Below are 16,204 nucleotides of genomic sequence, written 5' to 3'. Positions count from 1 at the left end.
TAGATCTCCTAATTTTTAATAAAAGCTAGAAAATCTGGACTTTTAAAAGATATAATTACCATTTTAAATTACTTTTCAATCAATATAACTTTTTGAAAATTGCAGGGTCCAACTATTACACTCTTGGAAGCTTTACTCAACTGACAAGTTTGTAGTTAATGATCTCTCTTCAGAATTTATAAATGAGTATCTCCTTTGTCAATGACTTCCGAGGCTCTAACCAAGATACACTGCATCTTAAATTAGACTCAATCATCATTAATTATTCTTTGAAAATTGTGAATGTGCTAAAGATATACAAAAATGTATTTAAAAGCAGAACAATTTATATTCTATGATATAAAGGTGGGCTTCAATGAATGTTAGTTTCAGCATGATTCTAAAATGGAGTATTTAAATAGGGGTTAAAATTAAATTCTACAAAAGTGGTGCCCATATATTTATCTATATGACACTAATACTATTTCATCTTAATGAAAATAAAGGAGATCAAACCAGTCAATCTTAAAGGAAATATTCATTAGGAGCACTGATGCTTAAACTGAAGCTCCAATACTTTGGCCACCTGATGTGAAGAGCCAACCTATTGGAAAAGACCCTGATGCTGGGAAAGATTGTAGGCAGGAGGAGAAGGGGATGACAGAGGATGAGATGGTTGGATGGCATCACCAAGTCAATAGACAAGAGTTTGGGCAAGCACCGGGAGATGGTGAAGGACAGGGATGCCTGGCGTGCTGCAGTCCATGAGTTCACAAAGAGTCGGACATGACTGAGCGAATGAACAACAAAATTTCATTTGATATTCTATATTTTGATATTCTAAATCTTAAAATTAAATGTAAATTTTAAATATTTCATATATGTATGCTCGCATCTGACTCTGCAACCCCATGGGCTGTAGCCCACCAGGCTCCTCTGTCCATGTAATTTTACAGGCAACAATACTGGAGTGGGTTCCCATTTCCTCATCCAGGGGATATTCCCAATCCAGGGATCAAACTCATGTCTCATCCAGTCCTTGGAGTGAATTCTCTTTTCCTTTAATTTGTAAACTATCTCCTGGAATTTTTCTTTGCTTGCACCATTTCCTGACTGACTCATTTTCTGCCATACCTTGAATTAATGGTTCTTACCTTAACTAGAACTATGCATTAGAATCAGTTGGGTGTGCATTTCAAACCCATATGCCTGCTGAGTCAAAATATCTGTGATTGAGACTATGGAATGCATATGTATATAATTTTAAGCTTCAACGTTGATACAGGTACCTAATTAAGAATCACTGCCCTAACATTAAAGCAATTCCCAGGAATCTGTACTAAATCTTTTCCCTCTGTAGTCTCTCCCCTCCCTAGAAGATGCTTCCCCACCAAGATTTTAACTGTCACCTCTGATCATTTCTAAATTTTTATCTCTAGAGACAGTGTTTTTCTTTAACTCAAGATCAGTATTTTCAAATGCTTACAAAGAATATCTACCTAGATATAGAATAGGCACCTCAAATAGATCTGCCCACAAATTAATCTCAGATGCCAAACCTCCACCCTATCATGCCAACAGAGCTTCTTACATTTTTTTTTTTAAGTAAGGATATCACTATCACTATCTGACCAGTCACCTCACTCAGAAGTAAAGGTACTAGAGGACCTCTTGCCTCTGCACTCCTCAACCTGAGAAGATCTTTGCTCATGGCTACACTGTTATAAGACACTGTATTTAAAATGTGGCACACTGTCTCCACCCACAGTTGTCATCCATTCATAAGTTAATTGAATATTTCCATTAACTTAACATATATTTGTTAAACATTAATTGTGTTTTAAGCCTACAACTGGTGTGGGACAGTTTGATGATACGAATTGAGCAAAACAGATTCTCTCTCAGGAAATTTGAACTGAAAAGCTGAATTAGCTGTGGATTCTAGAGCTGGAAGGTTGTACTGAGTCAGGCCTGGAGTGGCCAAGAAAACTAAGGGCAAACTGAAGATTTATGGAAAAAAACTAAGGCCACAGATAAAGCCAGCCAGTAGAAAGAAGACAGCAAGCAGAAATACAGGGAAAAGTGGAGATGCCACTAGAGAGAGAAAATGATGCCCTTGCAGCCCTAAGGGGTCCCCTTGGTCCAGTTTGTTTTTGGTTTCCATGAGACTCTTTGATGCATCTTTTAAACACATCCTTAACTTCTTGAATCATCTTGAATGTATCTTTCTTCATTGCACTGAGGAAAGCCCTAAGACGCATCTATGCCCCTGACCACACCATCCACACCATATCATGTTGGTCCCCGTTTCTGGTTTAGGGTTTATAGGATTCCACCTGTAAATCAGTTTGTGAGCCTTTCTCTTCCCTCTACTATCACTGTCCTTGTTCCTGGGCAAGTCTTCTTTATTTCAAAACTAGACTGGGGCAGTGCTACCCTAAATGCTAGGACTCCCATTTCTTTACCATGGACATAGCTAGCAGAGTGATATCTCTAAGATAACTGACTTTTTCACTCCATTAGTTAAAACACTGTGATGCGTTTATACCATGTTTTATATAGTAAAGTCCAGACACTTTATCATGGTACATGTGACCCTTTATACTCTGGCTCCACCTCTACCTTCCCTCTCATCTCTGCCACTTTGCATAAAGTACCAAAGCTCTGAGCTAAGCATCACTAGCTGCCTCAGAAGGCAAACTGAAACCCACATGAGCTCTGCGCTTGTTGACAGAGAGACGGCTTTGTCCAGGCCACGCCCTTCATGTCACCTTCCTTGCTCTGCCTGGCATACTTCTGTTGAGCCTTCAAGTCTCTTCTGACCCTCAATGCACTTTTGAACTCTAAATTGAACTAGGAAAGTCTGGGATGTATAAATGCCATTCCCATATAGGAATGTGAGTATGTCACAGGATGACAGCCTTTCTTTTACAAAAGCAATTCCACATACCTTGTAAACTGACCGAAAGCTAAGTGGCAAAACTTTACTAAGCGTATGTTAGCTATCGCAGTAGGAGGAATTCTTACAAATGATACAATCTAACTAAAAAGACTAAAAACGTGTTTTTATGATTTGTCTGATTGCATATATCAAAAGTGTATGCAAGATTTTCACAATACCAGTAAAAGTCTTCCAAGTTACCACCATTAATGTCAATGTCATAAATATTAAAATTCTTAGACTTAGGTGTCTATAAGAACAGAATTTTAGGACTCTGTGGTCAGTTATTTAAAAAGCCATCTTTTTCAAGGAAACAGTGGACATCAAGAGAGCGTATTTCTCACTGTAGAGTTGAAGTAATAAAGGACTCTTTTGTAGACAAATTCTAGAACTTCTTAATTATACACAGGCTTATTATCTGTATCCCCAGTGTTATAAAGTACCAGAACTTCATTAGAAAAATTAAGCTGGAAAAATGAAGGCAGCACTTTGTAAATTTCCACTGGAAATTAGCTGGGAGAGGCAGAGAAATACTGGATCAAAAGAGGGTAATCACGCTTAACCGTGCCCTAGAGCACCCGCATGTATAATACGATTTGCACAGTAACTACCTCTCCTATTGCTGCTTGTTTGGAGTATTCTGTGTTAATGGGGTTAGCTAATTTAGTAATTTAACTTAAAAAGGCTCTACTGATTAATAAATGTTGCACACTGTGCTAGTAATTAAAGTAAATGGAAGAGTTACAAATAAAAGTTGAATTGTTAAGAAAACATTATCTGAAAATGTATGATAATCCCTATTTATCATAATACAATAACAGTTCAGAAAGTATGCAAATTGTAAAAGGCTAAAGTGTTGCAAAATCACACAAGTCAAAAAAGTTTTGAGATGCGTTAAATTTTCTTATCCTCAGTGTTAGTGATAAATAATACAGCCATATCTCATCTATGTATACACCATGGTTTTTAAATGTCCTTTAAAAAAAAAAAAGTTTAGTTCACTACTGTTCACCTACTCTGAATAATGAAGGTAGCAAAATATGCCACCCCAAAATAGGCCACTTTGGCTGAGGATTATTTTGAACTAAAACTGCTTAAAAACAATTGGTACAAGAAAAGCGAACTTACTTTCTTTTTTTCCCCTAAAACCAGATTACATTCCCACGTAAAAGATGCCTTTCCTAAATCAAGAGGAAAGAAACATTCCTATCCCAGACATGTGAGGTCATAGTGTAGAGAATTCTGTACAAACAGACCTTGTTAAATAACTTTTATGTTCCTTTGGACTGCCCATATATTTTTGCTATTTTTCACAATTACTTCTCATTGCTCAACTCAATATGAAAGGACATAAGGTTTGCCACTTCTTTGGGTGTTCATTTTCTTTATGAATGCTATTGTAACACTTCTATTAAATAAATCTGTATGCTTTTCTCCTTTTAATCTGCTTTATGCCAATTAAATTCTTGGGCCCCATTGAAGATCCTAAGTGGACAGAAGTAAAGTTTTGCCTCTTCTACAAAAATTATCAGAAAATTGATACCTTTTATTTTTCACTGGACTGTCTGTACTCAGGCTCTTATGAAAGGCTACACAAGTTTAAAATATAATATTCTGGGAATTCCTTGGTGGTCCAGTGGTTAGGACTCTGAGCTTTCACTGTCAAGGGCCTGAGTTCAATCCTAGTCAGGGAACTAAGATCTAACATGATGTGGCCAAAAATATAGATAGATAGATAGATAGATAGATAGATGAATAATTGAGTAGCTATTCCCTTCTCCAGGGGATCTTCCTGATCTAGGGATTGAACTCAGTTCTCCTGCAATGCAGGTAGATTCTTTATCATCTAAGCCATCAGGAAAGCCCAATATATATATTATCCTTACAATATGATTAAATCTTGAACTTCTCTTCATAGGAAAACTCAAGCCACAGTCATATCTTTCTTTAATCCTCTAAGTGTCTGCAGAAGAAACTTGGATCCTTGGGGATCTAAGGATTTCCCTCAAATTTAGCTCAGGTTTGTAATTAATCTAAACACCAAAGTCTGATCTAGCAAGCTACCTCCTTGATTTGAACGACACTTGTATTAGTTTTGTGCTTCTGCTGTAAGAAGTCACCATCACAGACTGAGTGGCTTTAAGAGTATAAATTTATCATCTGAAATCTCTGGAGGCCAGATGTCTCGGGTGGGTCTAACTAAAACTCAAGGCAAGGCATGGGAGCACTGCATCCTTTCTGGAGGCTCTAGGGGAGAGGCCATGTCTTCACCTTCCCCAGCTTTTAGAGGCCACCAGCATCTCTTGGTGGTGGTCTCTTCCTCCATCTTCAAAGCTAGCAAAGATGACTTATCCATCTCACATTGCCTCACTCTGATCTTTCTCATAGTCAAATCTCTACTTTTGAGAACCTTTGTGATGACACTGGGCCCTCTGGATAATCCAGGATAATCTCTCCAGCTTTAAATCCTGAATCACATCCACAGTCCCCTATATCATAGGTAGCATATTCACAGGTTCCTGGGATTAGGATGTGGTCTCTATATGAGGTCAATATTCTGTCTACCAGAGCAGAGACTGGCACCAACTTCCACTGCAATGTCTTAACTCCACTCCATGTTGGATATAGTTGTAGTCTGCATAATTACAGTCTCCTGTATTAAGCCAGGATATTTACAATTAATAGAAGGTATTAACATATAGGACTTTCAGTTCAGTTCAGCTGCTCAGTCATGTCCAACTCTTTGCGACCCCATGAATCACAGCATACCAGGCCTCCCTGTCCATTACCAACTCCCAGAGTTCACTCAGACTCACGTCCATCGAGTCAGTGATGCCATCCAGCCATCTCATCCTCTGTCGCCCTCTTCTCCTCCTGCCTCCAATCCCTCCCAGCATCAGAGTCTTTTCCAACGAGTCAACTCTTTGCATGAGGTGGCCAAGGACCTTCGCACCACTCATAAGTCTTTAGTGAAGTTGGTATCAGCCTATATCACCTGATTCATGACCACTCCATTCCACCTCTGCTGTCTTAGTGGGTAAACTAAACACTGCTCCAGTGCTGTGGCCTTCCATTTCTTCCATCTCTTAATAATGACTTCTTTCCCTACTTCATCTAGGTAACTTGCATGGTCCCATTTTACAACTGAAAATAATCCTTTAAATGCTCTGCGAAAAACACTAAGTCAAATATGCATTGCTCTTTCCACTCTTTTTATTATTTTAAAAAATATTTATTTATGTATTATTTTTGGCTGCATTGGGTTTTGGTTGCAGCATGCAGGATCTTTGCTATGGCATGTGGGATCTTTCACGAGGGCTCTCTAGTTGTGGTACACGGGCTCAGTAGTTTGATCCCTGATCAGGGATCGAACCCATGCCCCTTTCATTGGAAAGTGGATTCTTATCATTGGACCACCAGGCAAGTCCCTGCACTTTTTAAAAAGTAAATAAACAATTCTTTCTTATGATTTTAAGTGTATTTGAACAGACTTAGTAAACCAAGGGAGGTAGGAAACCTCTTCATGGAAACAGAAGAGGGCATGGATATAAAGATGAATGGTAACAGCCCAATAGCTCTGGACAGAGAGTTTCTTCGAGAATGTGGTGGCAGATTAGCTAGAGAAATAAGCCTAGATCTGATCCTGAAGGGCTTTGAGTCTTGCAAAAAAGAATTAAGATTTATCCTGGAGTTGATTAAAAAAAAAAAAAAGCCACAAAAGAGCATTTTGGGGAATAATACCTTGCTGAATTTTCCCTAGTGTGGTTGTGGTAGATGCACTGAATGGGCAGACCAGATGGGATTTATAGCATTTAAAAAAGAAACTACAAGTCCTAAACCAAATCAATAGTGGAAAGGAAAAGAGGGGCTGGATTTGAGAGATACATAAAAGGTAAAACAGATAGGATTTGGGAACCAATAGAATTCTGGAGAGGGGTAACAAGGTAACTCACAAGTCTCTACTTGGGTAGAGAGGTGATGCTGCAATACACTCTTAAGACAAGAAGACCTTGCATTCCTATACACTAATAATGAGAAAGTAGAAAAAGAAATTAAGGAAACAATTCCATTCACCATTGCAACGAAAAGAATAAAATACTTAGGAATATATCTTCCTAAAGAAACTAAAGACCTATATATAGAAAACTATAAAACACTGATGAAAGAAATCAAAGAGGACACTAATAGATGGAGAAATATACCATGTTCATGGATTGGAAGAATCAATATAGTGAAAATGAGTATACTACCCAAAGCAATTTACAAATTCAATGCAATCCCTATCAAGCTACCAGCCACATTTTTCACAGAACTAGAACAAATAATTTCAAGATTTGTATGGAAATACAAAAAACCTCAAATAGCCAAAGCAATCTTGAGAAAGAAGAATGGAACTGGAGGAATCAACTTGCCTGACTTCAGGCTCTACTACAAAGCCACAGTCATCAAGACAGTATGGTACTGGCACAAAGACAGACATATAGATCAATGGAACAAAATAGAAAGCCCAGAGATAAATCCACACACATATGGACACCTTATCTTTGACAAAGGAGGCGAGAATATACAATGGAGTAAAGACAATCTCTTTAACAAGTGGTGCTGGGAAAACTGGTCAACCACTTGTAAAAGAATGAAACTAGATCACTTTCTAACACCGCACACAAAAATAAACTCAAAATGGATTAAAGATCTAAATGTAAGATCAGAAACTATAAAACTCCTAGAGGAGAACATAGGCAAAACACTCTCAGACATAAATCACAGCAGGATCCTCTATGATCCACCTCCCAGAATTCTGGAAATAAAAGCAAGAATAAACAAATGGGATCTAATTAAAATTAAAAGCTTCTGCACAACAAAGGAAAATATAAGCAAGGTGAAAAGACAGCCTTCTGAATGGGAGAAAATAATAGCAAATGAAGCAACTGACAAACAACCAATCTCAAAAATATACAAGCAACTTATGCAGCTCAACTCCAGAAAAATAAACGACCCAATCAAAAAATGGGCCAAAGAACTAAATAGACATTTCTCCAAAGAAGACATACGGATGGCTAACAAACACATGAAAAGATGCTCAACATCACTCATCATTAGAGAAATGCAAATCAAAACCACAATGAGGTACCACTTCACACCAGTCAGAATGGCTGCGATCCAAAAATCTGCAAGCAATAAATGCTGGAGAGGGTGTGGAGAAAAGGGAACCCTCCTACACTGTTGGTGGGAATGCAAACTAGTACAGCCACTATGGAGAACAGTGTGGAGATTCCTTAAAAAATTGCAAATAGAACTACCTTATGACCCAGCAATCCCACTTCTGGGCATACACACCGAGGAAACCAGAATTGAAAGAGACACATGTACCCCAATGTTCATCGCAGCACTGTTTATAATAGCCAGGACATGGAAACAACCTAGATGTCCATCAGCAGATGAATGGATAAGAAAGCTGTGGTACATATACACAATGGAGTATTACTCAGCCGTTAAAAAGAATTCATTTGAATCAGTTCTGTTGAGATGGATGAAACTGGAGCCGATTATACAGAGTGAAGTAAGCCAGAAAGAAAAACACCAATACAGTATACTAACACATATATATGGAATTTAGGAAGATGGCAATGACGACCCTGTATGCAAGACAGGGAAAGAGACACAGATGTGTATAACGGACTTTTGGACTCAGAGGGAGAGGGAGAGGGTGGGATGATTTGGGAGAATGCCATTCTAACATCTATACTATCATGTGAATTGAATCGCCAGTCTATGTCTGATGCAGGATGCAGCATGCTTGGGGCTGGTGCATGGGGATGACCCAGAAAGATTTTATGGGGAGGGTGGTGGGAGGGGGGTTCATGTTTGGGATTGCATGTAAGAATTAAAGATTTTAAAATTTAAAAAAAAATAAAAATAAATAAATAACCCCCCCCCCCAAAAAAAATAAAATAACTGTAAAATAAAAAAAAAAAAAACGACAAGAAGAAGCAGGCCAACGTGGGGTCTACTGAGTTTGGGACACCTGGAGGAGATGCAAACGAAGATGGCAGTTGAAAATATAAATAAGGAAGGTAGGAGAAAGATTTTTGAGACTTGAGGGTGGAAACCATGGTCACATGGTTATAGCTGAAGACTCTTAAATGGAACCAATCACTCAGAGAGATTATGTACAGAAAGGAGAAGGAAGTAAAGAGAACGAGTTGACTATAGAATCCTGCCTTCACCTTGGTTCTACCTCTCACCAGAACTGCAGTATTATCCCAGCGGGCTTCCTTCCCTCCAGCACGTTTCTTCTCAAATACATCTGTCTCACAGTCAATAAATTCATATTATTTTCATAACATCCTCTTACTCAGAAGCCTTAAATAGTTCTCTATTATCTACGGATAAACCCTCAAATCCTTGGCCCTAAAGCCTCCTAAAATTTTCCTTACTATGCCTCCCACATAAAAATGAGCTCCTGTCATGAATCAGCCATGGGTATACATGTCGATGTATGGCAAAAAAAACCACCACGATATTGTAAAGTAACTATCCTTTGATTAAAATAGATTAATTTTTAAAAATGAGTTTCTGTCAAATTGGTCTTCTCATTTTTTCCCATACCATCAACCTACTTTTTATCTACTTTCTCGTCTTTTCTCTGTCAAAATTTTAACCATTTCTTTACAAAGAACCCAGTCAGTTCCTTTTCTGTGAAGAACACCTTCCTAGATTATCAGAGGATGAGTAAATTCTACATTTTAAAAACTATCATGGCACTTTCTGTCTTTAACATATGCTTGACTATTTTCAAGTGCTTACTTCTTTAGAACTTCATTAGGTTTTCCAGTTCAGTTTAAAGCTATAAGCACAGAAGTTTCATGAGAGTAGAGACTTGGTTTATTTAATTCAGTGATATACTCCGAGAGCCTAGAACTATTCCTGATATGCAAAAATTTGTCATCAATAAATACTCCTTTACATGTCTTATGCTATCTGAGCAATTATTTACTAATTCTTATTTAATTTCTTGGCTTCATAAAAATAGATACGTGAATAAGGCATATCATAATCTTCTAGAAGGCATGAGAAAAATAGAGTTTGTTTAGTAATAAGAACAAATAAAGTTTTTAAATGACTTCCAAAAAAAACCCCTCCATACTCTATATGTACAATATTGTTGTCCCACTTTCTATGTTTATTTTAAAGAATATATTAAAGAATGTGACCTTAATTGAAAATACAGTCTTTGGGGTTTTATAAGATGAGATCATACTGGAGTTGGGAGGGCCCTTAATTCAGTATGACTGGTGTCCTTACAAAAAGGGGAAATATGGACAGACACATACATAGGAAGAACACCTGTGTGAAGGAGGTGGGAGAGATTGGGGTGCTCTTTCTACTGATACAAGCCAAGGATCACCAAAGATTACCAGCCATCACCAAAAGCTAAGGAAGAGACTGGGACAGAAGAAATCACCCCTGCTGAGAACTGGATCCAGGACTTTGGCCTCCAGAACTGTGATACAGTAAATTTCTGTTGTTTAAGCCATCTAGTTTATAGTAGTTTGTTACGGCAGCCCTAGCAAACTAGAAGCTTAATGAGAAATCTTCTATGACTGATCGATGAAGAGCTCTGCTTGTGGTCCTCCTTAACTTCCAGTTCGTAGGGCAAGTAGATGAGATCCAGCCTATCGATGCAATCTGTGATTTCCTATCCATATAGTTTGATGTCTTAGGCACAAAACTATTAGGCTTGGAGTAGACACAAAACATGATGATAATTGTCTTCTATTAAGTCTCTCATGTGTTCCTGGCATGCTTGTAATCTCATTCAATCCTCATTACAATGTTTAAAGATAACATTTATCTCCCCATTTTACAGACAGGGAAATAGAGGCTCCGACTGGCTAAGTTACTTACCCAAGATTATATACTACTGTTGTGTAATGGAGTCAAGATTTGAGCTCATGCAGATCTAGTCCCAAAACCTATCTTTCTACTTTCACCACAGTGCAATTTTCACAATGATATGAAAATGAAACAGTTAAATATATCAAGTCTTCTGATATAATGCAACTTTTTGAATCCCTAAGATTGGAAATGGAAAGTTCCATTTTCCCAGTCTGGATAGAGGGTTCCCAGTTAAGGTCTTGGATGACAAAGGCATCACTCTTACAGATGAAATTGGTAATGTGGCAGGGGGCAGGGGGCGAGGAAGGATTCTCTGCATTAAAAAAAAAGCTATGCATCTCTGTGATAAAAGACTCCTCCCTCCAGGTTCCTTGTGCTTAGAATTTTCCAAGCAAGAATACTGAAGTTCTCTGAAAAAGTGGACTATTCATAGGCTGGTTGTTAAAACCCATTACTAAGGCTTTTTGCTTAAAATATGTTAACTTCAAATCGATAAGTAATTTCTTTAATATTCCCAACTTAGTTTGTCCCTGACTGGTTGGTTATCCTAAAAGCACTTTTCAATCTGGAAGTTTCAGAGTAAATGGTCACTAGCAACACTACAGAGGTTGAAAATGTTTACAAGTATTCCACAGAAAGTACAAGCTGAGCACCTTTCTTTGGGGATGGCATTGATATCTGCTCTTTCTAGGCTTATCAAGGAAAATACTAAGAAAGGACACTGCAATATGTTTGATATACATTGATTTCTGTAGAAATATCAGTATGGTTGGGTTTCCCAGGTGGCTCAGTGGTAAAGAATCTGCCTGACAACGCAGGAGACGCAGGAGACGTCAGTCTGATCCCTAGGTTTAGAAGATCCCCTGGAGAAGGAAATGGCAACCCACTCCAGTATTCTTGTCTGGGAAATCCCATGGACAGAGGAGCCTGGCAGGCTATGGTTTATAGGGTCACAAAGAGCCAAACATGACTTAGCAACTAAAACAACAATATGTGTGGTCAGTTATTTGTTTGAGAAGTTAATGTTATTTCATAAACCTTGGCATCACTGAAAATAGAAAATAATTCTGAATAATATAACTAGATATTCATCACTAAATTGCATATTTTGCTTGGACGAGTCTGAGGAGCATTAATGTTCTATAATCTCTTTACTAAAAGAAATCTACCACCCCAAAATAATTGTGGGAAAAGTGTTTATTATTTTTTTATTCATTATATGTTGGGTAATCAATTATTGAAAGAATCTGCTGAATGCTCTATAGCTTATATCTCACTTCAAGTAATCACTATAAAATGAAAAACTTTATGAAAATTACTTGAGATGTTTGCCAATTTTATCATTCATATGAGTTTATTCAAAATTATTTAGTTTTCAAGAGTCTCTTCAGAAATGCATGATTAAAATAAAGCATATTATATATTCTTTCTGACTGACAAAACTATCCAAAATCCACTGTGCTAGATAAGAGGCAATTCTAGTTTCTTTATAAGTTAAAGCATACTTAGTAATATATTTTGGAATTATTATTATATAAATTATTATATAACATGTAAAATGATTAGTACATATTATATAAATAAGTGCAGTATGTATTATGTAGTTAACTTATGTAATTATATTATATTAAGTTATAATAATTAAAATAATTTAAATTACAATAGTATAATAATTGCCTTTTATTATTTATTATATATAATGGTAAATTATTATTATAAGATATTACAAAGATAACTTCAAGATACTTTACAGAATAATAGATTTAAATTGTCTTTTTATAAATTCCCTATAACTACTGATGACAAATGCCTGAAGTGTGAGGAAGTACTTTGGAGAAAGATGTATGAATTGAGACACAAATCAATGATACTAATATAATCATTTAAAATTGCATATGCTCTTAGATCACCCTTTATCTTTCTCAATCATCTTCCTCAATATAAGGAAACTAAACACTTACAATGCACCTGACTTATTAAAATGACAGTTTCATATCAATGTATCAAAATAAAATTTAGTTCACTTTAAGAAAAATGTTTTTGTTCTGTTGGATCTAATTTTAGAAGCATCAGAAATATGAATAGTTTCACTGGATAATAAAGGAAATTATCTTTACAGATATATGGAAAGTGATAACTTATCCCCTTAAAATGCCATTCAATCTTTTCTTTTTTCCTCTGAGTAATATATACGTACTTGTGTAATATGTATGTGTATAAAATTAACATCATCATCAATACCAACCTTATCTAAAACATATATCAAAAACTGGATGTCTCTGAATAGGTCGGGGTGGTTTCACCTTTTAACACAAATAAAATGTTAGCAAATAGAAAATATTTTTAAAAACTTAAGGGACCAAATATGGTACAGTTACTTTTCTTAAGCTAAGGACTTACATATTGTCATTCACGTTTCGCGCCCATTCCTGCTTCTGGAGCTGCGCTCTGGCCTCGGTTAGCCCATCGATGGGTTCTGCCACCCGCAGTGTCGGTTCCAGAGGCTTGTAGCGCTGTTCCAAAACTTCTGAGATGTCGCGGAACGGTCCCTGACAAGACAGGAGGACGCAAATATTTTATGATTTATGATCAAGCCTACTGAATATCTACAAAGAAAAGCAAGTAGCATTTACCAAATTATTCTTAAACAAGCACTTCTTGTCTGAATTAGAAAACACAGGAGGGAAGGGCATCACATCCTCAAGAAATGCTCAGACAAGTTCAAGTGATCATATTAAAAATGTTTGAAATTAGGCGGAATTTCCCCTACTTACAAGTTTTCATACAAGAATTAGTCAACTTGCAGTTATAAAAGTTTGCTTTGTTTTCTAATTTTTAAAAGCCCATTTCTTATAATTTAAAAAGAATTCACTCCCTTTCTGAGTAAGCAAAAATACTAGGAAAGATTCTTGGGCCCAGCTTTCAAACAGATAGAAAAGGATGGCAAGTTTTTTTTTTTTTTTAATGAAGTTTTTAGGTGAATACAAAATCTTACATTTGGTGGCCTCCCTCCAAATAAGGAAGGGCCATATTTTAAAGCATTTTAAGTGTTTTTATATAAAATTCTAAATTTTATTGCTTAATAATTGTTCTGTTGGATCTAATTTTAGAAGCATCAGAAATATGAATAATTTCACTGGATAATGAAGGAAATTATCTTCATAGATGCATGGAAAATGGTTATGTACCCTCTTAAAATAACCTTAAATAATTTTATTTAGTCACAAATAAAATATTTGTGATTTATCATTTAATGGGACAAATATATAGCAAAGTCCTTGAGCTGCAATGGTATGAAGTGGTTTATAGCATATTGCACCTTTAAATTAGCAGTTACTTACAGGAGTTACTAGAAGCTACTGGTTGTCTAGTTAGTATCATATGAAACACACTACAAAACAGAAGCATGTCAAGATTGTGCAATCAATTACATTTTGTTTTTGCTACCATTGTTGTGCAGAAGTGATATAAAATGGACTAAGATTTCTAATCATATCCCTTATCCTTAAAGATCTCTTCTTTAAATAGGTTATCACTAACAAGACACAGCTGGAGTTACTGCAAGCACTGAGTGAAGACTGTGGGGCTAATAAAAAGAAATGATTCACGCCTCATTTATGTTCACTTATGTTTTACATTAATAGAAACCAATAATAGGAACCAGTTACCATAAAAGTCATGGACCGTAAATAACACAAATGGCAAATAAGTATCATCTAGTACTTTTCACAGCTGGACAGGAGGATTGCTATATTTGAAAGTAGTTAATGGATTTTTATTGGAACTTTAGTTTTTAAAGATACAGTAACATGATGACAAGTTCACAATTAAGAACTCAAATAAGGGTATTGTTTAGATTTTTAATCCTCCACCTGACAAATGTGTGATTTGAACAGTATTTGGTTGTGCTGTGATTTGAACTATATTTGGTTGTGATTCGAACAATATTTGGTTGTGCTCTCAGGGGCAAATTACTTCTCTAGACCCTTTCTCTTCAAATGTTGAGATGGAATAATAACTATCTCACAAAATTGCTCTTGAGATAATGCAAGACCATATAAGTAACACTCAGCATTGTACTTAGAACATATTAATAATAAATACACTAAAACTGTAATCCTAGCTTAATTATTATTATTTTACTACTCCTAGTTTGGAGAGAAGTTTGAAAAGGATTTTGAACAATGGTAGCATCTAATATACAAGCAAAAAGCCAAGGCTATGACTTTGAAGGAACTGGTGTTCACGAGGGGTAAAGTCTTCTTGGTGGTCAAATCTTGCCTTCTGACCTTTGTTGATGTATCAGTACAATGTATACCCATTTGTAGGCCTATTCCACTACTTGTTCTGGAACTTGCTCTTCCTGACAAGATTAGGAACTGAAAGAGGAGAAATTTTACTTAAGCAGCAAAATTTAGAATAAAAATAGACCCATTCTTCTTTTCTCATTCACTAGAATCTTCAGGACCACAGTCCTTAATAATGTCCATCTTTCTATGTGTTTTGGTGCCTGGTTCATACATTTATATCTTAGACGATTAATACCTTGCCTTTGAGCTTAATAGAATACTTTCCTGGTTAGCAAACTTGACAGCTACTGTCAAGGGTCTCTTGTGCCAAGGCTTCCACTGACTTGTGTTTTTGTTGACAGGCTCTTTTAGACCTCAAGGGATCACTTGTGCGAATCATACCTGGAGTGAGATGGCATCCCAAATTTCAGACAAAACTTCAAACGTCAGCTCTTCTCATTGTACTCGTTTTCAGATACTGATTCCTAGAATGTGTAGACCATTCAGGACTCAACCTGAACCTACAAGTCTTCTTGGACTCTTAGTTATAACTCTCCAATATTTGAGGATGTGAGTCCAATTATAAGTCAAATAAAGTCTTCTGTATTTTTTAATAACTCACATTACTTATACTCATCTTATATGCGTAAACTTTTCTCAAAGCTTAAATAATAGGGAAAAATTTAACTTATTATTGTCTCACACATCTAAGAAATTCACCTCACAAGTACAGACAGACTGTCAGAGTGTAAATATTATTATTTGGACTGTAGCATATATAATCTCATATGTCCCCCAGTCACGCGTGTACATTTTTATTATAGGTAAGTACAGGAAATTGGTTTCCCATCCTGTGAAAATAGGACAGGAAATAAGGGGGGGGTAGTAAGAAAGGAAGGGAGTAAGAAGAAGTCAAAGATGATAAGAGAGAAGGTGGGAAGAGAAGATGAGTGAAGAAAGAAAGTAAAAGGAAAATAAGAGAAAGCAGGAAAAAAAGGAAAAGAATGTATGATGGGGATGGGGCAGAGAATCAGGGGTAAGAAGGAAGGAGATGGGGAAAGAAGGAAAGGGAAAGGAAATTACTAGCAGGGGTAAT

General features: G+C 36.5%; 1 protein-coding gene across 4 annotated transcripts in view; it reads right to left on the bottom strand.

The window, feature by feature from the left end:
• SPATA17 (spermatogenesis associated 17) overlaps nucleotides 1–16,204 on the bottom strand; it is a 250,526-nt gene that overhangs the window by 86,008 nt on the left and 148,314 nt on the right. For all 4 annotated transcript variants that reach the window (XM_069544611.1, XM_069544612.1, XM_069544609.1 and 1 more), the window contains exon 8: nucleotides 13,220–13,368. In XM_069544611.1, the coding sequence (XP_069400712.1) occupies nucleotides 13,220–13,368 (149 nt within the window). The remainder of the gene's footprint in view (nucleotides 1–13,219; nucleotides 13,369–16,204) is intronic.

The sequence above is a fragment of the Ovis canadensis genome, chromosome 12 (assembly GCF_042477335.2).
Source record: "Ovis canadensis isolate MfBH-ARS-UI-01 breed Bighorn chromosome 12, ARS-UI_OviCan_v2, whole genome shotgun sequence".
Classification (NCBI taxonomy): Eukaryota; Metazoa; Chordata; class Mammalia; order Artiodactyla; family Bovidae; genus Ovis; species Ovis canadensis.
This window is presented reverse-complemented; position numbering and strand designations above follow the sequence as displayed.